This window comes from Carassius auratus, chromosome 44 (assembly GCF_003368295.1).
Source record: "Carassius auratus strain Wakin chromosome 44, ASM336829v1, whole genome shotgun sequence".
In the NCBI taxonomy this organism is placed as follows: domain Eukaryota; kingdom Metazoa; phylum Chordata; class Actinopteri; order Cypriniformes; family Cyprinidae; genus Carassius; species Carassius auratus.
In genome coordinates, this window is record NC_039286.1 from 2,113,616 (window position 1) to 2,135,343 (window position 21,728).

At 36.8% G+C, this 21,728-nt stretch overlaps 4 protein-coding genes across 4 annotated transcripts; 3 read left to right on the forward strand and 1 right to left on the reverse strand.

Annotated features, from left to right (window-relative positions):
* The first annotated feature begins 3,926 nt into the window (after positions 1–3,926).
* LOC113062106 (fatty acid-binding protein, heart) lies at positions 3,927–6,123 on the forward strand. The gene is made up of 4 exons (XM_026231707.1): positions 3,927–4,104; positions 5,142–5,314; positions 5,588–5,689; positions 5,838–6,123. The coding sequence occupies exons 1-4, from the start codon at positions 4,032–4,034 to the stop codon at positions 5,889–5,891; spliced, it is 402 nt and encodes a 133-aa protein (XP_026087492.1). The 5' UTR covers positions 3,927–4,031; the 3' UTR covers positions 5,892–6,123.
* A 170-nt stretch (positions 6,124–6,293) lies between these two features.
* Positions 6,294–9,236, reverse strand: zcchc17 (zinc finger, CCHC domain containing 17). Its single transcript, XM_026231704.1, has 8 exons — positions 8,950–9,236; positions 8,712–8,791; positions 8,572–8,629; positions 8,388–8,488; positions 8,097–8,188; positions 7,876–7,976; positions 6,672–6,796; positions 6,294–6,555 (listed from the first exon to the last, which is right to left on the reverse strand). Exons 2-8 carry the CDS (start codon positions 8,784–8,786, stop codon positions 6,397–6,399), a joined length of 711 nt encoding a protein of 236 aa, XP_026087489.1. The 5' UTR covers positions 8,787–8,791; positions 8,950–9,236; the 3' UTR covers positions 6,294–6,396.
* Positions 9,237–9,314: 78 nt separating this feature from the next.
* On the forward strand, positions 9,315–14,697 carry LOC113062103 (U5 small nuclear ribonucleoprotein 40 kDa protein). Its single transcript, XM_026231703.1, has 10 exons — positions 9,315–9,573; positions 10,646–10,775; positions 10,920–11,013; positions 11,149–11,314; positions 12,624–12,746; positions 12,848–12,968; positions 13,854–13,936; positions 14,083–14,144; positions 14,227–14,330; positions 14,452–14,697. The coding sequence occupies exons 1-10, from the start codon at positions 9,463–9,465 to the stop codon at positions 14,499–14,501; spliced, it is 1,044 nt and encodes a 347-aa protein (XP_026087488.1). The 5' UTR covers positions 9,315–9,462; the 3' UTR covers positions 14,502–14,697.
* A 657-nt stretch (positions 14,698–15,354) lies between these two features.
* LOC113062105 (sodium/potassium-transporting ATPase subunit beta-1-interacting protein 1-like) lies at positions 15,355–21,525 on the forward strand. Its single transcript, XM_026231706.1, has 8 exons — positions 15,355–15,707; positions 15,906–16,221; positions 17,526–17,663; positions 17,817–17,897; positions 18,321–18,518; positions 18,628–18,688; positions 18,777–18,858; positions 20,699–21,525. The coding sequence occupies exons 2-8, from the start codon at positions 16,168–16,170 to the stop codon at positions 20,706–20,708; spliced, it is 624 nt and encodes a 207-aa protein (XP_026087491.1). The 5' UTR covers positions 15,355–15,707; positions 15,906–16,167; the 3' UTR covers positions 20,709–21,525.
* The last annotated feature ends 203 nt before the right edge of the window (positions 21,526–21,728 follow it).

The window sequence follows — 21,728 nt, forward strand, 5'->3', positions numbered from 1 at the left end:
ACAACTGCAATACAGTAATAGCCTAGTTAACAATGTATAATGTATAAAAGGCTCTTAATTATTTAATCTATGTCATCTCTTGGAATATGAGAAGGCCATCACTCATCATCAGAATGCATTTTACACGTCTCTCTATTCTGACTTGTGCTTGCTCTTATGAAAATGTAACATTGTTCTTAACAGCATTTGTTATAATAACGCTAGACTATAAATCATTACCAGGCCAATAATTAAAAAAAAATCTATATAGCATTTGTTATGGAAAAAAAAACAGCCTGTACATTTAGAAACATCTACAACATACATCTACATCTTCGCAATTACCTTTTTAAAAATAAATAAATAAATAAATAATTCAGCGGCGTAAACGGCTTTCATTCTTTAGGCCTAGGCCTATTTGTAAGAATTTAATTTGTTTTAAAATATTATAAGAATAATGAAACTTTAAACTGAACGTCATGTAAATAGATTACAAGGAAATGTAATTGTGCATAAATAAAAAAGTCGCGTTCACCTGCAGCGGTAACCATAGCACCCGCGATTTCCGTTCAGTATCGTGGACAGCGCTACAAAAAGTGAGTAGGCCTACTGTGTTTTTGCTTCGCGTTATTATAGATTTACACTGCACATATTTATAATAAACCCCTGTTCTGTTTAAAAAGATAGTAGATGGTTAGCTAATTGTGCTAAGTGCTCCACACGACATTTACGATGCGCGAGGCGAACCTCGACGGATCTTAAAAAACGTGCACCACTAAAGAGTCATTCGCGCATTATTTACATAACATTGCATTCTGTTTAATGTGTATTATTTTCTCAAATTAATTATTAACAATAAGTAGACCTCCATGTTGAATTTGCTACTTAGCAAAATGTGATTTGAATTGCTGATGACCAGAATCTAACAGACATGCCACCAAGATATATAACGATAGATATTTAGCTTGGATTTGGATGACTTGTTTTCGTGATCTGTGGTTTGTGTGTTTTAAAAGGAGGTTGACATATCACTACTTTCTCTTTCTCTTTCTCTCTCTTTCCTTCCCCTGTTTCTCTCCATCACCTGTTTGTATCAAATGTCCAAACACATGAACTCTGCATACAGTGTTTAGTTACACATGTGTTGGGTTAGACAAAGTGACCGTCCACTCAGTGTAAGAGTGTGTGTTAAAATACCAAGGTGAAAACCTGCATATTATAAATCATTCCAGAAGTGGCGTTATACAACACATAAAGTTATATCATCCTCATTTTGAGAGAACTGGCCTATATTTCACATCATTTGGTTTACATGGATCATACAAGCTTCCAAAGTCGATGGGAAAAACTGTGATAGCAGAAATAGAGTCCTAGTTGTAACTGTTAGTGAAGTGCAAAATGTTTTTGCTTTGCTACTTCAGTCTAATATTTATTTACTTGACAAACACTACAAAAGTCAGAAACCATCGGAATGCTGTCTATATTGACACAACCTGCAATGTCTGCAATTTATATCTTGCATTTATAATACAATTCAGCAGTAATTGATCAATGTCAGTTCATAATAATCTGTAGATTGATGTGACAAAGGGAAGGGTGTGTGTCTGTGTGTATTTGTACATGCATGCTCCAACAGGTGCATGTTCCTAAGGATGTGTGAAAGTTTACACATCATGTTCCCTCAGGGGAATGATGAGTACAAACAGGGAAATCCTGGAACATTTCCTCTAAAGAAACTTCTCAGGAATTGAACTGTTTTATAAATTGCTGAGGTAGTTGTAGTGTTAATTTTATATTATTTATGTACTACAATAGTATTCATTAATATGTAGAATTATATATATTTTTATATTTGTGACCCTGGTCCACAAAACCAGTCATAATGGTCATTTTTTTTTCTAAATTGAGATTTGTACATCATCTGAAAGCTGAATAAATAAGCTTTCCATTGATGCATGATTTGTTAGGACAATATTTGGCAGAGATCCAAATCTGGGATCTGAGGGTGCCCAAAAGTAAAAAAAATAAAATTGAGAAAATCACCTTTAAAGTTGTCCAAATGAAGTGCTTAGCAAATTACGATTCAGAAAGTAAGAACAATATTTTTTTTTTTATTAGTTTTAATTTGATTAATTGTAGTAGTTCAGCTGCAGTGTGTTTATTTTAGTTGCATGATTTCAAATTTTCTTTTATGTTTTTGGAAGTTTTTCATCTAATAATAATTTTTACTTTATTTCAGCCTTATTTTAATTACTGTTAAAAGCTGTTATTGGTCAAAAGAACCTGCACCAAATGTCTAATGTTCAGGATCTATGAAACAGCTACTCTCTGATAACAGTCTTCATCTTAACGGTACAAACTTTAAAACATTCAAGAGTTCAGCATTAACCCCAGACCTTCTTGTGTGCAGTCTTGGTATTCAGATCCTTCCCGCAGTTGTTTGGGGGAAAGCTGTTCCACACATACTTGCTGAAACAATCGTCTGTTTCATACTGTGTGGCCTCATTCACAAATACTTGTAAATTCAGCCTTTCTGCTCAAAGGATGGGCTGAGGAAGAGGTGTAGCGTTACTGTTGCAATGTTTTGGTGAAACAGCAACTGATACGGTGAGATCTGCACGGCCTCTTACTGAGCAGAACAGCTAAGAGTGTAGAGGGTGGGAAGAAAGAGTCCTCCGACATAAGGCCATGTCCTCAGTGACCTGTAAAAGAAAGAGACACAAAGAGAATATGGCCTGACCCTGGCCCCATATCTATCATTCCTTCCCCCTCCACACTGCGCTCTCACTCTCTCCCTTTCTTGCTCTCTAAGCCACACTTAAAATGAATCAATGCATAGATAATGCTTAGAATGTTCCTCAATTGGAAGTCACGTTCGATAAAAACCATCTGCTAAATGAATAAATGTTAAGAGCAAAATAGCAAACAAAATGATTTTTATTTTATATAACAACAGTAGCACACATATAAAAAAAAATAAAAGACATTTTTTTAGGTTTTTCATTAGCAAAATTAACATGAAAGAGGAACTGACTTTATCCATTCACTAAAAATCAACTTCAGACCATTTGATTAAATGTAATTGTAGATACTTGCTCAGAAAAGTAAAGTTAGATATTTTATTTTCTATAAAAAAAAATTAAGTTAACGTTAGACTGTAAATAAAGATTACTGGAGTACATTTTACATTAAAAATGTACTTCATTAGTATAATGCAGCCATTTCTTTTTAATTGTTGTTTGTTTGTGAAATTTAATAGCAATTTCTGAGCGAAAACACAATTTATTTTAGTATAGTGGATATTTAGTGTATGCTCACTTGCCCTATTTAGATTATCTTTGCTTTCATTTAAAGTTATTTTTTAAAAGATGAACAGTTTAACAATGCTATTAAATATAATCTTTAGCAAATCTCAAAATGAACATCCTTTTTAAATTTGTATATTATAATGTTGTTTTGTTTAATTAAATTTACTTGTAGCATTTTAAAGTATTTTAGTTTTTTAATTTAATGACACAAATATTATAGAATTTTAATATCAGCCATTTATTGTTTTTTAATGTAACTATTGGCTTATCTTTATAAGTCCATCCCAAATCGAGTCTTTCTTTAGAGGCCAAATTTGGAGCCAATTTTGGACCAATACATTTACATTTATTCATTTAGCAGATGTTTTTCACGTCAAATTCATATGGATACTCTAAAGAAAGTGAAATGTTTTCACGTCTTGCAGCGATTTTGACTTCCTTATCTTTCACTAGTCTATCTCTCATAATTGATTCTCCTAAGATTCCCATCTCCCCATCTCTCCGAGCCCCCCCCCCCCCCCCCCCCCGCCGCCCGTCTGTCATCTCATCTCTTCTCTTCTCTCCAGACATTGCTCCTCCCTCATCCACCCCCCAAGCTTGTAGTGGTATGACATCACAAACAGCAGTTTTAAATCAACCAGTAAGATTGCAGGAGCTCAGTGTGGTTGTCTTACCCTCCTCTCTCACTCACTCTTTTTTTCTCGCTCTCATTCTTTCCTCTTGTTCTCTCACTCAGCTCTAAACATGGCAGACATTTTTGTTGGCACATGGAACTTAAAGGAGAGCAAAAATTTTGATGACTACATGAAAGCCCTTGGTAAGTAAGGAGGGGGTGAGTGCTGTGGATGTATGTGGTGTGTATTGCTTTCCTGCTAAATACAGGGTGTGCCTTTTGATACGTGTAAGCACATGTCATTTGGTTTTGTGTTTCTGATAGCTTCAGAGTAGGAAATGTGATCTGAGGAGCATTTATTTTGCAGGTGCATGTGTGCTGCTATGGGTGTGCATGGGTATGTTTAAGATGGAGTGCATGTGGTGCATGTGGTGCAGGGAGGGTCTCCCTCGAAGAACATCACACACGTGTTTTCACACACACCACCAGATTCTTGCTGTAGTGTATGTAGACTGACTGTAGAGCTACTGTGGTTCTTTTGTATAAAATACAATGAGCCCTTTATTTTGCCAACTTGATTTTTGAGAAAAAAATTACATGTACATACTTCCTTACTGAATTTGAAACTATATCGCAACCTTGATGTTTTTTTACACAAAACATATGGATATGTATCTCAGATGATTGTTGGTCGTTTTTAGCCAGTTGTGTAGTATTTGTGATTTTGAAATAGTGTTGAGTGACGTGTAGCTTAAGAGTGGAAGATGAGGCGGAAAAAATCAATCAGCTTGCAACACTATGGTGATAGAGGAAGGAGGGAGGCAAGTGTGGGGTTTTTTTTCTTTCGACCAACCGCTTTCAAATTCACTGCTCTTCAGCGAACTGCAATGAGCCCTGATTTTCTGCTCTTTATCTGTGGTCAAAGAATAGTCTGCCCCATCTGTATTTACACACATTCTCCCTCACAGTATTTGCTGAACAATTCAATAGTAATTGCTGCATTCTCCCAAAACTGCAAATGTGCTGATTTGACCATTCCATATGTTTTCATTCGTGACTAACCCCTGAATATGTATATGCAATCTTTGTTTAATTATTACTCAGCCCTTAAGATATGCAGATGCTTTCTTCATTTGCATTTTTTCTAATAAATGGTGGTCCCTTTTATTAAATTTCTCTGCATCTGGAATGTTGAAATGACTTAAATGATAAAGTGTGTGTGTGTTGTGTTTATTTATCAGGCGTGGGCTTTGCCACGCGTCAGGTTGGCTGTATGACCAAGCCCACAACTATCATTTCCATGGAAGGCGACGTCATTTCACTTAAGACCGTCAGCACTTTCAAAACCACAGAAATCAAATTCAAACTGGGAGAGGAGTTTGACGAGACCACTGCAGATGACCGTAAAGTCAAGGTAATAAAATCTAAAATTGTAAATTGGGTGAAAAACATTTAAGCTCATCTTGGATAACACAATAGGGTCTTGTTGGTGGGATACAAGGGTTTCTTTGAAGCCCCTGTGGGAGATTGACCTATCCCATGAGATTCATCGGGTCAATCATAAATGTAGACATAGAAACGCCACTCAATGCTGCTCCTGGGTAGCAAGAGAAAAAATAATACTGTTTTCCAATTAAGAACTCTTTGTCTTATTACCTTTCCCCTGCTGCTTCTGTTTGTCCATCAGTCTGTGGTAACTTTGGATGGAGGCAAATTGGTTCATGTTCAGAAATGGGACGATAAAGAGACGACCCTGGTCCGAGATGTCAGTGACAACAACCTCACTCTGGTCAGTATTGTGTACTTACAGAAAGTGCCTCTTTTGGCTGGGAACAGAATATTTTGCTGCTCATTTGTTAATTACTTCTGCCAATATTTATGGGTGTTTGAGTGAATGAATCAGCATCAACAGACTAACTTCTCTCTTTTATTAACAGACATTGACGCTTGGTGATGTTGTATCCACACGACACTATGTGAAAGGGGAATAAAGAGAAACCTCGGTCACAACCCGTCCTCATCAGTGGTTTTGTACATTTCCAATGGTTTTTCTGTGGTGGTCTTCCATTTCATTTGCACCGTTCCTCAAAAAACTAAATGAAATTCCAACCTCATACCTCCAGATGTCTGTATTTGAGCTCATACACTGGGTGTGTAATATGCTTCTTCAGTCAGTGTTATGGCATAAGCCTTTGGTCTGCAATAAATGACATTTGCTCCAAACTGACCGTGTGCAATTTATTGTCAACATTTCCAGCTCCATGTGTCTGTGTGTTTCTGGGTGAAAGGCCAGTTGGAGGTTGCGCAGTGAATCTTTTAACCTTCACACGTGAAGCCAGTTACTTTTAATGGCCAAACATCAACAAAAACATTGAAAAAAAATACATTGCAAAATCTTTTAGATAGATTTAATCTTGATGTACATGCAAAAAAATAAAACCTGTTCTTTCACAAGCTTATACATGCATACCACAACTATTTCGCAAACCAAAATGATCACTTTGTCTTGTGTTTGTGTTTCTTGTGTTTTTTCTTCTTTTCTGAGTGTGCGTGTGAATGCCTTGGCCGTTTGGCGTCTTCATCGCAGCTATCAGATGAAGAGTGGTCTCTTTTCTTCTCTTTCTTTTTCTTCTTTTCTTTTTTAGACTTCTTTTCCTGCAGGAGAAATGCAAAGGGGCATCATGACCAAGCAAATGGACAAGTAAAACAAGAGCAGGGTTACACAACCGCTTACTGCCAGCATGTCATCTGGTGCAATCATTTTGCTGTACCTTTTTACGTTTCTGTGGCTCTGACTGGGTTTGCTGAGTGGTTGGTGGTGGCTGCTCCTCCTCTTCTTCTGGCACTAAACTGTACTGCAGTCCAGGCTTGGAGAAGCAGTCCTTTGCAAAGTGACCTTACAATACAGACATACAAGTCATTACTTATGACTTAAACAGTCATAACAGATGTTCAGGGATTACACTCAATGTATCACAATTTACACAAAAATATTAAGCAACATGACGGTTTTCAACATTAATAGTATTAAGAAATATTTCTTGTGCAACAAATCATTATATTAGAATGATTTGTGAAGGATCATGTGACAATGAAGACTGGAGTAATGAAGCTAAAATCTCAGCATTGTCATCAAAGGAATAAATTACATTATAAAATGTATTACATTTACATTTATTCATTTAGCAGACGCTTTTATCCAAAGCGACTTACAGATGAAGACAGTGGAAGCAATCAAAAACAACAATAAGAGCAATGATATATAAGTGATATAACAAGTCTCAGTTAGGTTAACACAGTACACGTAGCATGGGATTTTAACTAATATAATAAATAAAAAGAAAACAGATAGAATAAAAGAATAGAGCAAGCTAGTTAGAGGTCTTTACACATACACACACACATACATATACAATTGCATAATAAATGAAAAGAAAATAGAATACAAAAAGATTAGAAAGGTAGTTAGATTTTTTAAAGAATAGAATTAGAATAGTGAGTGTTAAAGTTAGAGTATAAAAGTACTAAGTTAGTATTAAAATAGAAAAGTTATTTAAATAACATTTCACAATTGACTGTGTTTTTATTTTATACATTTTTTTTACAAAGAAACGCAGCCTTGGTGAGCATAAGAGACTTATTTAAAACACATTTTAAAAATCTGACCCCAAACTTTTGAAAGACATTGTAACTACAAAAATGACAATCAGAAACAAAGAAATGTAAGTAAGTAACATCACTAGCACGGCCCTTCATATAATCTGAGTTAGAGTTGTTTTTCAGTAGATTGTCTTTATTTTACAAAAACATGTACTTAAGTCAAGGTACTGAAGAAAAACATATTATTTTAATATGGCTGAATCTTGTTGAAATACCATTAGGGTCGAATTTAAGATAAAAATATGCTGTTTGTAATGGGGCAAAAGTCTAATGTAAACTGGAACTGGTTCAGATTGACAACCTCGGGCTTCATACCTCTGCAGCCACACTTTTTGCATGTGGTGTTGAGCACAGCCTCCAGCGTGATCTTCTGCTCAGTATGATCTCTAAACTGTCTCCGGCGACGTTCATCCTGTCTGTGTGAATATTTATTTACGCACAATTTGGTATGGTTATGAATAAAAATACTTAACTTCCTATAAGTACAAGGTTTGGTTTGCTCAAACAAAGCACTCATGTACCATAAAACCACTTACTCTGCCATAACATTGTTGGGGTCTAGGTCCCGCCCAGTGCCTTGATTGACACACTTCATAGAGAAGGACAGTTTTACTTTATCATCTCTCATCTGATAGTGAATGGAAATCAAAAAGTATGATTAAAATACTGTTTCTGAATTCTAAGGACACTAAACCCATCTTCATTCAGTCCTACATGTAAAATCACAGCATAAATGTATCTTTTAGTATATGCAATGTAAATATGTTGGTAACAGTATAAAATGACACTGATATTGTTGTATTAGCATACATGCAAACTGAATGTACCTCTCTGCCGATTACTTTTATCCACACTTGTTCCCCTACATCAACAATTTCAGCTGGGTTCTCCACCCGACAGGATGACATCTCACTCTTATGAACCAGACCTGCCAATATCAAACAAAAATAAACAAAAATATGTGTGTGTTCATCTTCATTAGCACACATCTTGTTAACTCTCCAACCGTACCTTGTTTTCTGTATCCTGGAATCTTAACAAAAGCACCATATGTTGTGACAGAAACTACCTAGTAAATAAGAAAACAAGAAGGTAAATAAATCGATATTTGGACTTTTTGATGTGATTTGTATTCTGCATGTTGATCTAACCTCTCCCTTCACAATGCTGTACATAGGAGGCAGGCCATCCAGACCAGCTGGCTCTCTCATCTGCTCCTCTGCCATCACACCTACAGAGGTACACATGAGGTTTGCCATCTGTCTGTAGCTAGTCTGCTAACTAGTCATGCTGAAGCATGAAACAAAACTAAATCTGAAGATGCCATCGTTAGTGTTTATGTAATGCATCTCACGCCAGATTAGAATATGCAAAGATCAATGTACTTACCCGATGGACTGCGGGTCAGATCTAGGAGAGATTATTATTTCTTTTTATGTCTAGGAAGGTTTACCGTAATTTGAAAATAATCTACAAGATGAGTGTAAAGTGGACGTGCTAAATCGTCGCAGTTTAAATTACAAAAATCATTATCCAATAAAGAAAATAATAATTGTAAAATAAAATGTTAATGCCGAGAGCTAGGTTACTACGCTACAAAACATCCCAAAGCAAAACGTAAATACATTTCGAGCAGTGCGTTCCCCTTGTTTGGATGAAACATGAGTTCCGTCAGTGAGTGGCAGTGCATTGTCTTCCGGTTCAGAGATTAAACAGTAACCAATAAGATCGCGTTGTGCGTGAGCCAGCCAATCAGAAGCCTTCATGTTACCGGATGTGTTTTACTCGGCGAGCGTGTGTAGCTCTGTAGTGGTTGGTGGCTTGAAATCATTCATTTGAAAAGAAGCCGATAGTTTTGATCGTTTTTCATTTATCGTAGGGGTTTGAGTATTTTTCACAACAATGATCGAACCGAAGAAGCGCGGCGCAGAGATGGCAGTGGTTCCCGCCGGAGTGAAGAGGCCCCGGACAGAGCTGGTGGCAGCCGCGCAGTCCCAGCAGCTCTCTGCTATGGTAAATAAGACTTTGTGACGTGACGTACAGCCAAGTATGTTGACCCATACTCAGAATTCGTGTTCTGCATTTAACCCATCCAAAGTGAACTGACACCCGAGCAGTAGGCAGCCGTTTGTGCTGCAGTGCCCAGAGAGCAGTTGGGGTATTGCCAGCCCGAGACTCAAACCCACAACCGTAGGGTTAGGAGCCAAACTCGACTTCCAGACTGAGAGCTGAATTCGAAGGAAAAGACTAGCTAGCCTGGGGACCAAGCTGTCTGTTGTATGCTGGCTGTATTGTATTTATGGGACTTTGGCTCATCCTACTGATTTTAATCTTTTGAATTCAATTAAATTCAATTTTGTTTGTATAGCGCTTTTTACAACACAAATCATTGCTAAGCAACTTTATAGAAAATTAAGTCTACAATATTTAGTGGTAGCTTATATGTGGTGATCAGTTTATGTGCATATGACAGGAATTTTCAGAAAAATTAATACAAGACTGTCAACCAGACGGTGAACACCTATTAACAGTAATTATTATATGATTGCATAGTAAGTAGAAATATTTGACTAAACTCGTCACCCTCTTTAAAACATGTAGTGAAGCCAAAAAGTACATTTTCCCATAAAAGTGAGAGAGGTCTTAAACTATGAATATTTTTCATTGATAAATGTCTGAATCTTACATCACGAATGTTACAGAGACAAGCATTATGACTGAGTCATTTAATCATTCTTTCAGCAGATTCATTCAAAAACAGAGTTGCTCACAACCAAAACATGTCCTATTATTTTTATTATTACAATGTGTTTATGCAAGTTTAAGCATTATACACACTTAACCCCACAATTAACATCAACAAAAAAAGAGACAACAATGAATTTAAAACATATTGTGCATAGAAGCAAATGAGAAGGATTTTCGATTCCAAAAATACATTGCCATCTGCAGTCAAAGTTTAGTGGGTGCATGGTTGAGGGGAAGCTTCATCATCTTTGAGTATTTATAACAGCGCATGCATAAACCAGCATTAATCTCTCTCTCTCTCTGTGTGTGTGTGTGTGTCTGTTTGTGTTCATGTCAGGGCCCCCCGCGCAGCTCCAGTCTGCAGGCTCCTATAATGCTGCTCTCTGGTCATGAAGGTGAAGTATACTGCTGCAAATTTCACCCTAATGGAGCCACATTAGCCTCCTCTGGATATGACCGCCTCATCTGTGAGTCACATGACATTTGGTATTTTATTATTATATACATGTTATTATTATTATTTTTTTATGTGTTTGTAGTATTGATGTAATTATTCCCATGTGTGTTTTAATTGCTTTCGGTGATTGTGTCTAATGTCCATGTTCTTGTAGTGCTGTGGAATGTATATGGAGACTGTGATAACTACGCAACACTTAAAGGCCACAGTGGAGCTGTGATGGAGCTTCATTATAACACTGATGGCAGGTGCGTTTGTGTAAAAGACAAAATTAATTAATCATTTACACTGTCATTTTAAATGTTTATAGTATACTGTAGGTTATATATTCTTCTATAAATGAACATTCTGTCACATACTAAGTGTGTGTTTGTGTCCTCCAGTCTGCTCTTTTCAGCCAGTACAGACAAGACGGTGTGTGTGTGGGACAGTGAGACAGGGGAGCGTGTGAAGCGTCTGAAAGGACACACGTCCTTTGTGAACTCATGTTTTCCGGCTCGGCGTGGACCACAGCTGGCCTGTACGGGCAGTGATGATGGAACTGTAAAGGTAAATTCAATTCAGTCTAGACTCGAAACTCTGACTTTGAGAGAAAAAAAAGCTCTATTAAAATTGTAACATTTTTGATTAGGGAAAGGATATAGTGGAAGAGCAGCTACAGCATTAAATGTTGAGTTAAAACATGGCTATAAAATTAAAGGTATAGTTCACCCAAAAATGAACATTTGTCATTACTCCTGCTCGTTTCATTCCAAACCCATATTTTGGAAAACAAATGAAGACATATTAAATGTTATCTCATCATTTTTGTCTATCCGGTAGACCTTAATTAGGTTAGACACCATATTGAATGTAACATAAGCGATAGACTTACAGTCTTTACAATGGCACGCACTGTATATAGTAGGGTTGTGCCGATAGATGATAGTATCGTGTATCAACGATAGTCAGAGATATAAACATAAGCAGATTTCTGTCAATAATGAAGACTATACATAGTATAATCTATCTATACATATACTATTACATAGTTTAACTTTCACAACTCCCAACCCTTTTTTGTGGTGTTTTTGTCTACTGAATACCTTTTTGGAAAGCGTTTTCATTCCTGTTATAAATTCAGTATCATGCTACATTGATTTAGTTCTTTAAAAGTCTTTGCAACCAAAATTTTCATGCTTCAAATATTATAAATAGACATAGTAAATGTAACCCATATGAATCAAGTGGATTAATCCAAGCCTTCTGAACAGAAATTATCGCTTTATATAGCACAACTGATTTATTATAGGCTTTTATTCACATAAACTTTGACCAGTGCACATACATAGAGCACATCAAATGTATCAATAAAAATATTATACCTGTTCACCTGCATGCCATGTCACCATGTGTCATTTGTTAGAGGTTAAGTATGTTGATGGCAGTACAGCAATTGTTCTGTATCCTTCCTCTATCCTTCCTTAGATCCAGATTTTAGCTTTGATCTTTTAACCATTATGCCACCACCACCTTTCAATTGCTACACCTCAGTTTTCAAAGAAAACAGGCCCTTATTGTTTAAAGAGAAACTGAAAATTGTCTGTCAAACTGTTGTGCTCAAGGGGAAATTCATTCCAATGCAACCTGGTTTGTGAGCCCGACCCATTCCCATTTCTGTTTAAAATCTCTGCTGTCCTGTCTTGTATGAACAGGCATATAGTCATTAAATAAAATACATTTTGATGTCTGGATCCTGATCATGTTTGATAGTTGTTACAGTGAGTCTTTAGGTTGCTGTTTATCATTCATTTTTGTTGTTGATTGAAATGTCTAGATAAAACATGAGAGAATTTGAACTGTTCATGTGTTATTTTAGCTGTGGGACATCAGGAAGAAGGCCTCTGTTCACACTTTCCAGAACACATATCAGGTTCTCAGTGTATCATTTAATGACACTAGTGACCAGATCATCTCAGGAGGCATCGACAACGACATAAAGGTTTGTGTTCTACAAATACTCTGCAACTGATGTCTGGGCTCTTGTGTCCGAATATGTTTGGACCTATATTTAATGCTGTGTGTATGTGTTTTGTGTTGTAGGTATGGGACCTCAGACAGAACAAACTGATTTACAGTATGCAGGGTCATGGAGACTCTGTGACCGGTCTGAGTCTCAGTGCAGACGGATCCTACCTTCTGTCTAACTCAATGGATAACAGCGGTAAGCATAAATTCTTGTGTGCAAAGGATAGGGGTCAGAATTTTTTTTCTTTTTTTTTTTAATGTGTTTGAAAACTGTAATGTATTTATGTTTTTCTGTGATGGCAAATCAGAATTGTTAGCATACTTACTCCAGTCTTCAGTGTCACATGGTTCTTCAGAAATCATTCTGATTTGCTGATTTGGTGCTTAAGAAACATTTCTTATAAATTAAAAAAAACGTGACTTATATGCTGAATACATAATTAAAGCTGCGGTAGGTAACTTTTGACGCTCTAGCGGTTAATAAACAGAACTGCTTGCGTCTTGCGGAAGAACATCGTAGCCGGAACTACTTCTCTCTGTTTATGTCTATGAAGAATCACAAAGGTAGTGGGTTACTCCGCCGCGGTATCCCCGAAGCAATCTAAAATAGTCTGAATATAAACACTTATTATAGGTGTACCCTAGTGATTCAGGACAAGCTAAAAACACGGTTTGGAAAATGTATTCATGGTGTACTCGCTTATTATATACATTTTTCTACATTTTGAACACAAACAAAGTTACGGACCGCAGCTCTGATTGGTTGTTTCTTACCAGGAGCGGTCTGTAACTGAAAAATGGCAATAGGACCACTGGGAGGAGCCAGAGGAGCTTGATTTTTTTTTCACAGATTATCTGTCTCATATTCTACTGTCAGGACATAATGACAGGTTTAACAAATATGTAAAAAATATATATTTTTACAAAAGTTACCTACTGCAGCTTTAATTTCTGAAAATATCTGCATATATTTTACTGACACTGAACTTTTAAATGGTAGTGTATGTGTACCTGTTATTATTGTGTGCATGACTGTGTACATCTTCTACATATCGTGATTTTCTGTGTGTGTCTGGAACAGTGCGTGTCTGGGATATCCGTCCATTTGCACCAAAGGAGAGGTGTGTGAAGATCTTTCAGGGAAATGTCCATAACTTTGAGAAGGTAAGCACAATCCTCTCTGTATATTTACAAAAAAAAATGTATCAGTTCATTCTTATGAACATTACTGATGCTGATCTGGTAGTTCATACTGCCAGGCCAAAGGTAATATATTTTACAAAAAGTTTATTTTTGTGTGTGTGTTTTAGAATCTTCTCCGATGCTCTTGGTCTCCTGATGGGAGTAAGATTGCAGCTGGTTCTGCTGACAGGTATGGGTGTTTTTTTGTGGGTTATGCAGTGTTTGCACAGTATGATTATGTCTGAGGTTAATGTGATGTGTTTGTGCTGTAGGTTTGTGTATATTTGGGACACAACATCCCGTAGGATCCTTTATAAGCTCCCTGGTCATGCTGGGTCGGTGAATGAGGTTGTTTTCCATCCAGAAGAACCAATTGGTAAAATACATTTTTATTAAAATATTATACATATCCGGAATTGAAAAAGGAGCACATTCCTCCCATACTGTTTACCCATTTCGGCTCCATGTGTGATTCCATTATTTTATGTCTCCCACAGTTCTCTCTGGATCCAGTGATAAGCGTCTTTACATCGGAGAGATTCAATAACTGTGTGTTTGTGTGAGCGAATGTTGTTTATGTGACTGTCTGAATGTGAGCGTGAGAAGAGGATGGGTAGAGGGGGATATGATTTGGACTTTTACCAACAGTGTTTGATTTGAAAACCGCTATGACCAACTGCAGGGTAAACATGTTGAATGATGGCTTTTTGTTATGATTTTTAATAAACCTGTTTCTAGAATTATGTGCACTGTCAGTTTGTGTATATCCAGTTAATAACTGGAAAAGAATGACCCATGTTATCCAAAACGATATAAGAAATACAGTTATAGAATTAGATGTATGATAATAAGATAAACAAAAACATCTAATCATTTTTCTTGTTTTTTTGTTTGTTTTGTTTTTTTACAAAGGAGTGATCAGTGTAATGAACTAGCTTAAAATCTTCATTTGGACACTTATCTTTTTATTTCATTTTAATGGTTCAAATAAAATCCACAAGACTTTATCAGAATTTGAAACTTGGCTTTTCAACGTGGATTGGGCTCCACATACAGTAGCCTATAAACTTAGATAACTTTTGAACTGTTCATCACATTGATTCAAATACGGTAATTTTGTACCGTTTTGATATAAAATGTAAAGAGAAAGAAAGTTTATTGTAGTCATTGTTATTAACAACATCGAGTGCATTAAACATTCCGTCAAAGTTTTGGGTTCATGGGGGGACTTAAGGGGGTTCATAAAAACTTAACTTAAAAAATGTTACATTAAATATTTGTGAAACCCAACAACCAAAATAAACTCAATAAAATATATTATTACTGTTTACGTTTTTGCCATGTCACCATGTGAATAACGTATAACGTGTAATCAACAAATAAGTAACTAGTCTTATTACGAATGTAGTGTGTAGGGTTTTTTTTGTCACAACGTAGTAATAGTTTCAAAAGAGTAATTTTTTTGCAGGCTGTCATAAGAGTGTCCATAGCCGCATGATGATTTTCTTTGTGCTCTGTAAAGCGCCTCGTGTGTTGTGTCGAGCGCGCGGTGAGCGTCTCTATGCGGTTGCGCGAGCGGGTTGCAGGCTCGCACGAGGGTGTCTGATTTCCACCCACAAACCCCGCTCCGCTCACCCTCCTGATGCCGATGTTGACAAAGAGCCGGAGCGGAAGGATGGTTGCTCAAGCTACAGCGCCAGTCTGAGACCCCTGACGGCACATCAGCTCGGGAAGACGAATACCGGACCTCACCGTAAGTCACAAAGGCTCGCTTTGTGCTCGCTCCAGATTTCATTTGCGTTATTTTCTTACCTCGCGCCCTTACACCACCCGCGCGCGCTCCGTCTGATGTTTATCATATGATGCTCATTTCTGCCAGTTAAACGCGCTCGCTGACTTCCTCTGTTCTTTGTGTTATTTTGGGTTTGTCTGCGCTTGGTACCCGGTACAGAATGAAGGTGTGGCAGATTCGCTAGGATCTGGAAACTCAACAGGGCTGTAGGTAGGACGCTTCGGTTAGGACAGTTCAGCGGAGGAGATCCGGGATGACCAGCAGCCAACCGAAAGCATCTACGCACCGAAGCATGCACGAGGCCCGGTGGGCTTCTTGATGTTGTGAACGATAATCGTGAAGCAAGACGCTGGACCTCACTGGGGACTCCGCTTTCTCCCGACGCCTCGCGGGGCCCAAGCCGTGCCTCAAGCGCGAGAGCATGGGTCGGTGCGACGGGAGGTGCACGCTGGTGGTCATCTGCTGCCTGCAGCTGGTAAGAAAGTCTTGTTCATGTTCAAGTCAAATCTAGTCTTTCCCTGGCGAAAAAATATATAGAGGGACTGTGTGACAGGACACCAGGGTTCTGATTTGGGAGGGGTGAAGCCAAGGGAGAAGGTGTCCTCTTTCCCATTTCTTAGAGGGCCAGTCAAAACTTTTCTTGGATAAACTTCATGCCCCAGATATGTATGCATATGCATGATTTGTGTAGCACACATGTGAAGATGAGGGGGCTCCTAAGGAAGGGGCTCTTTTTTCAGAGGGCTGTGAGCTGGGGCTCCAGGCAGTTTCCATGGAAACAGCTGCAGCCTTGAGCCTTGAGCTTTGGGATTGCTCCTATGTGTGCAGAGACAATATTTGTATTTATTTGCCATTGGCTTTAGTGAGTTTAATGGTCCATTGCAGCCTGTACTGCTGATTCAGTGATAACAGGTAGGGCCTCACAGTTTGAATCTTTAGATTCTTAGGCTTTTCACACTCAGTGATAGTCCAAAAAAAACAATAAAAAAAGATTTCTATACAGAATAAGACAAATTAAGTTAGAACTTAACTATTTAAAGTGCACTTCTCATCAAAAGTTTGAAATATTATTATTATTATTATTTTTTATATTTTTGAAAGATATTAATATTGTGCATATTCAGCTTTGCCATCACAGGAATAAATTGTATTTTAAAATGAATATTCAAATTATATTTTAAATTTTAATAATATTTTACAATATTATTTTTTTTACAGTATTTTTTTTTAAAGAAATGCAACTCAGGCAAGCATAAGAGGGTTGGAGGTTTGGCAAAACTAACCCACCACAATAGCAAAGCAGAGTCTATAGACTCCATCATCAAATTTGCCAAAGTATTTAATAAACCCACATGCGAGCGGCAGAGAATGTGAAGTACTTTTTCTATGATGGACATTCGAGTGTACAAAGATCATCTGAGCTTTCAGGCACAGAGTCCATCTCTCCTGCATGTAATTAATGTGCAGTCGTGTACTGGGCTGTTTCTTGGATGGATGCTGCACATGTCAATTCCTGCCAGGAATAGTAGCCAGCAATACCAGACTTTGTGTACCATTTTCCTGCCAATATAACTTGGGAGTCTGCAGGCACAAGCTTGTTTTTGCCTGTCTGATGTTTGCCTAAATAAACCCCTTATAGCTCATTTTGAAGTCTGCAAAGACATTGGACAAGGTTTGATGACTATAATAGATGCTCTTTGTTCTTTTTGTGGATGCATGTGTAAATTTTTGTAATCTTGAAATGGTTGTGTATGTGAAGTGTTCTTGGTTTGTTCACAGGTCGCTGCATTACAGAGGCAGGTGTTTGACTTTTTGGGATTTCAGTGGGCTCCCATCCTTGCCAATTTCCTCCATATCATTGCCATCATTGTGGGAGTGTTTGGAACTGTGCAAATCCGCTCCAGATATCTTATACTGGTAGGAAAAAGAGCACATTTGTTTCTGCCCACATTTTGCATCTACAGCTGAAAATTGGTTTCCTATTTGCATTGTCTTTACATGTCTCATATGTATTCATTAATATATTTTTTATATGTGCACATATACAGTATGCATGTCTGTCACTTTCAGTATGCTGTGTGGCTTGTGGTCTGGGTTGGCTGGAACTCTTTTATCATCTGCTTTTACCTGGAAGTTGGTCACCTGGCACAGGTAAGTGATTTACTGCAATGGTCCAGACTCCAGTCTATGAAAAGTTATTGTGTAAATACACTTAAAAGTCTGATTAAATGTTTGATTCTATGCTTGTTATTCTTTAATCTGAAGAATCAACATAAAACGGCATTCATAAACCCTTTTTTTACTGTATTTATGAAAGAAAGGGCATTTTATTTGATTTTGTTATTTGGGATTTGTAATAATCCTGAAAAGCGGGCATCCTGCAAAATAGTGGAGTTTATCCAGAATGATAATAGGGCTTGTTTATAATCTTTAAATTAAAATATTTAAAGATTACAAAGAACTGAAGCATTTTTTCTTTGGAAAAAACAAGAATTTGGATTAAGAAAGTAGTCGAAGTTGAGTTCATGATTAGGGTATTTTTGCCTTTTAAATCCTGTTTGTGTTCTGGTGTAGGACAAGGATTTCTTAATGACATTTAACACATCGCTTCATCGTTCCTGGTGGATGGAGAATGGGCCTGGTTGCTTAGTTACTCCAGTGCCTGACTCACCATTGGCTCCTCAGGATCATCATGTGATCACGGTCAGTGGCTGCCTACTAGACTACCAGTACATAGAGGTGGTCAGCTCAGCCTTGCAAGTGTTTCTTGCAGTGAGTACTTACATTTGATCTCTCTTTCCAGTTACAAAAGTATGTGCACATGGATGTTTGGCAGAGAAGTAGGATGACTGATTAGAACATATTTTGTTCTGTGTTTCAGCTCTTTGGATTTGTTTATTCCTGCTATGTCAGTAAAGTCTTCCTGGATGATGAGGACAGCTGTAAGAATTCTGCTTTTTGTTAGAACCTGAAAGTGAATTACAGTGCCATTAAAGTGCTTGAGTTTTGAGTTCTCTCACTCTGTTGCAGTTGATTTCACTGGTGGACTGGACTCGTATGGTTACCAGCCTTCACAAAAGAGTTCTCACTTACAGCTGCAGCCTATCTATACGTAAGTACACAAAGCTACATTAAATTATGCATTCTCAAATATCAAAACCATTTTTAAATTAAACATTTTAGTCTTTTTAAAGTTCATAGTCTCTAGAAATATAGTTTTATACATTTTTAAATATAGTGTGTGAAGACCCTGTTCACACCAGTAAAACTAGTTAACAAGTTTCTTTTACAAAATAAATGTCTTTTTGTTTTGAAAAAATGTATTTTGTTTATATTAGGTATTTATATATATTTCAAATTATTTTTATTATTCATAGTTTACATGGAATACAGAGTGCACAAATAACAAACTTGCCACAAGATACAATTCTGCAATATTTCATCATAACCCCAATTACCAAACCCCAACTAATTACATTCAATAAAACAGTAAATAAATGTAAAAAATAAAGGGGGGGGGGGGTGCACAGCTATCCTGTCCATAGAGTCAGGCAGTACATTATCCAAAAAGTGATGCCATAATGGAAAGATCTATGGAATATGAACATTAAAAATAAATAAATATAGTGACATGGTGTTATACATTTTTTCTTGTTTAATTCAGCAAGTAGGGCCCTATGATTTCCGTGATGCAGTAAATGCGGACGGATCACAGAATACAGTCCTAAAAATGGAATTCACAGTTTAATGTGGATTGTCATGGAATTTGTCACATTTTAATGAATTAATAAAAAGTAGGTCATTAGATTAAATCAAATCACGATATGGACTTATATCCGGAAAAACTAGCTTCAATTCAAAAAACTGTGAAGGTATTCACGGCAACCCGTCAAAATAAAAGTCCAGTTTAGTTTAAAGACAAGTATTTGGCAGAAACGCCTTACTGTTGTTCAGCAGAATGTACATAGCCTACTACTACTAAAAAGAAACAAACATTATTTTTTTAGGAATAATCACACAACATTTCTTCCATGTTTTAATTTAAATAGTAAATGCCCTTTGTTTACCTAAAAAATAATGTTTGATTAATTTTCAGTAATTAAAAGATAAATTAAATTAATGTTTTATGCCTTCATTTGATAACTAGAAAAATGTAAAAACACAACAGGATTTCTGAGGTGGAAAAAAAAACATTTCACAAGGCTACTGTAAGAGAAAAAAATAAGTTGTTTTTATGCATTTAGGTAATTAGTCATTCTAAAACAATGAATTAGGTAACTACAAAACATATGGTGATGAATAAATACAACATTTCACAGGACCCTAAACTTAATTTTTGATGTGGAACTGTATAAGTTTCCTGATTTGAAATAATTAGACATGCTTTTGATTAATAAAATTTAATTTAACAATTCAAAAAAAATTTTGAGTCGATAAAAATTCAAATGAAGAAAAAACAAAAACGGAATCCAGAAAAATGAAAAATGGAATTTGAAAAATAAAATAAAACGGAATTTAGGAAAAAATAAAACTGATTTCATAGGGCCCTAAGTAAGCGATGGCCAGGAAATGTGTTATTATTTGTTCATTTCTTTTATCATTTTTTTTTTCAATTTATTCATTTATTAGTTTACTTTTTTATCACTCATATATTTATTATCTGTTATTATTTATTCATTTATTTTGTGTAAAAATGCCTCAATAATTAGCTGAGCATTCATTTGTAAGTCAAGAAAAATGTTAAAAGTGCTGCTGATAGTGCTTGGGATTTGGAATTAATTGTAGTGTGTTCTGTTGTATACTGCTCATTTTGCCATGTATGTTCATTCTGCTGTTGAAACTATGTACCATAAAACAACTATTAGTATTGTACTTCAAACACAGCCTATTTCTTTAGAAACCTCACTTTGTGTCTCTTTGTAATTTTTGTACATTCTTTCATACATATGCAGGGCTGGATAGAAACCAGAGGGAAAAAGCTGCTTATCTCTGAGAGATGAAGTCCTGCATTGTGGGAAATGTTCTACCAGCTTCAACGTCTGTATCTCTTGAACTCTGTTTCCCTCTATTGGAGGAAATCTATAGTGCAGCACCAGCCAGAGCTCTGGGAAGAGAGCAAGCATATGGACAGGTCCACAACAAGATGCTTTTAAAGCCTCATTGAGACAAGCATTATTAAATAGGACTTGAAGACAGTATCAGATCTTGTGTGTGTGTGTGTGTGTTTGAGTACATAGACCTTTGTATATGTTTGTGTATTCACAAGGCGCCCAACCTTTGACCCAGATGATCTTTGAACACATCCCGGAGCTACCCGTTCAGCTCTTTCTAGTGTGTGTGTGTAGGAGAAAGATTGTTTATACTCTGATATAAGACAATATAATGTAATGTGTTAGATGAATGTTTTAGGTTGGGTAGATGTGTATTTGGGGAATGCTGTAGGACATTGTGCATGTAAAAACTCATGACAGAGGAGTTGTGCCTCTGGGTGGCCCTCATGTGTCTGCGTGCATGAATGTGTGTTTTTGATTGTGTCAATGTACACGGACAGCAAATATTGATTTGTACACATGCACCTAGCATGATGTGACTAGCCATAAATGTTTATTTGAACACAAACTTAGAATGAATGTATGTTGATGTACAATACTTGTTCCAGGAAGGCTGTGTTTGTGTGAGTGAGAGAGAGAGAGAGAGAGAGAGGGAGTGTGTGTGTGTGTGGGTGCGAGAGGGACACACCTGAAAGTTGTTCAGCATAATAAACTGTTTCTAGATTATTCTTTGTCTTGATCACTCATAAGTGCACCGCAGAGGACTTGTGTGAAATAAAACACCATTTTTATTCTCTCAAATACATATGGATGAGGATAAAAAGCCTAGTTTTCACAGGGTTGTGTGTAAAACTGGTGCTCCCTAGGGAGAGCTGTGAATCAGATAGGAAGACAGTGGACAGACCAGTTTTATCTCATTGAACGTCATTTG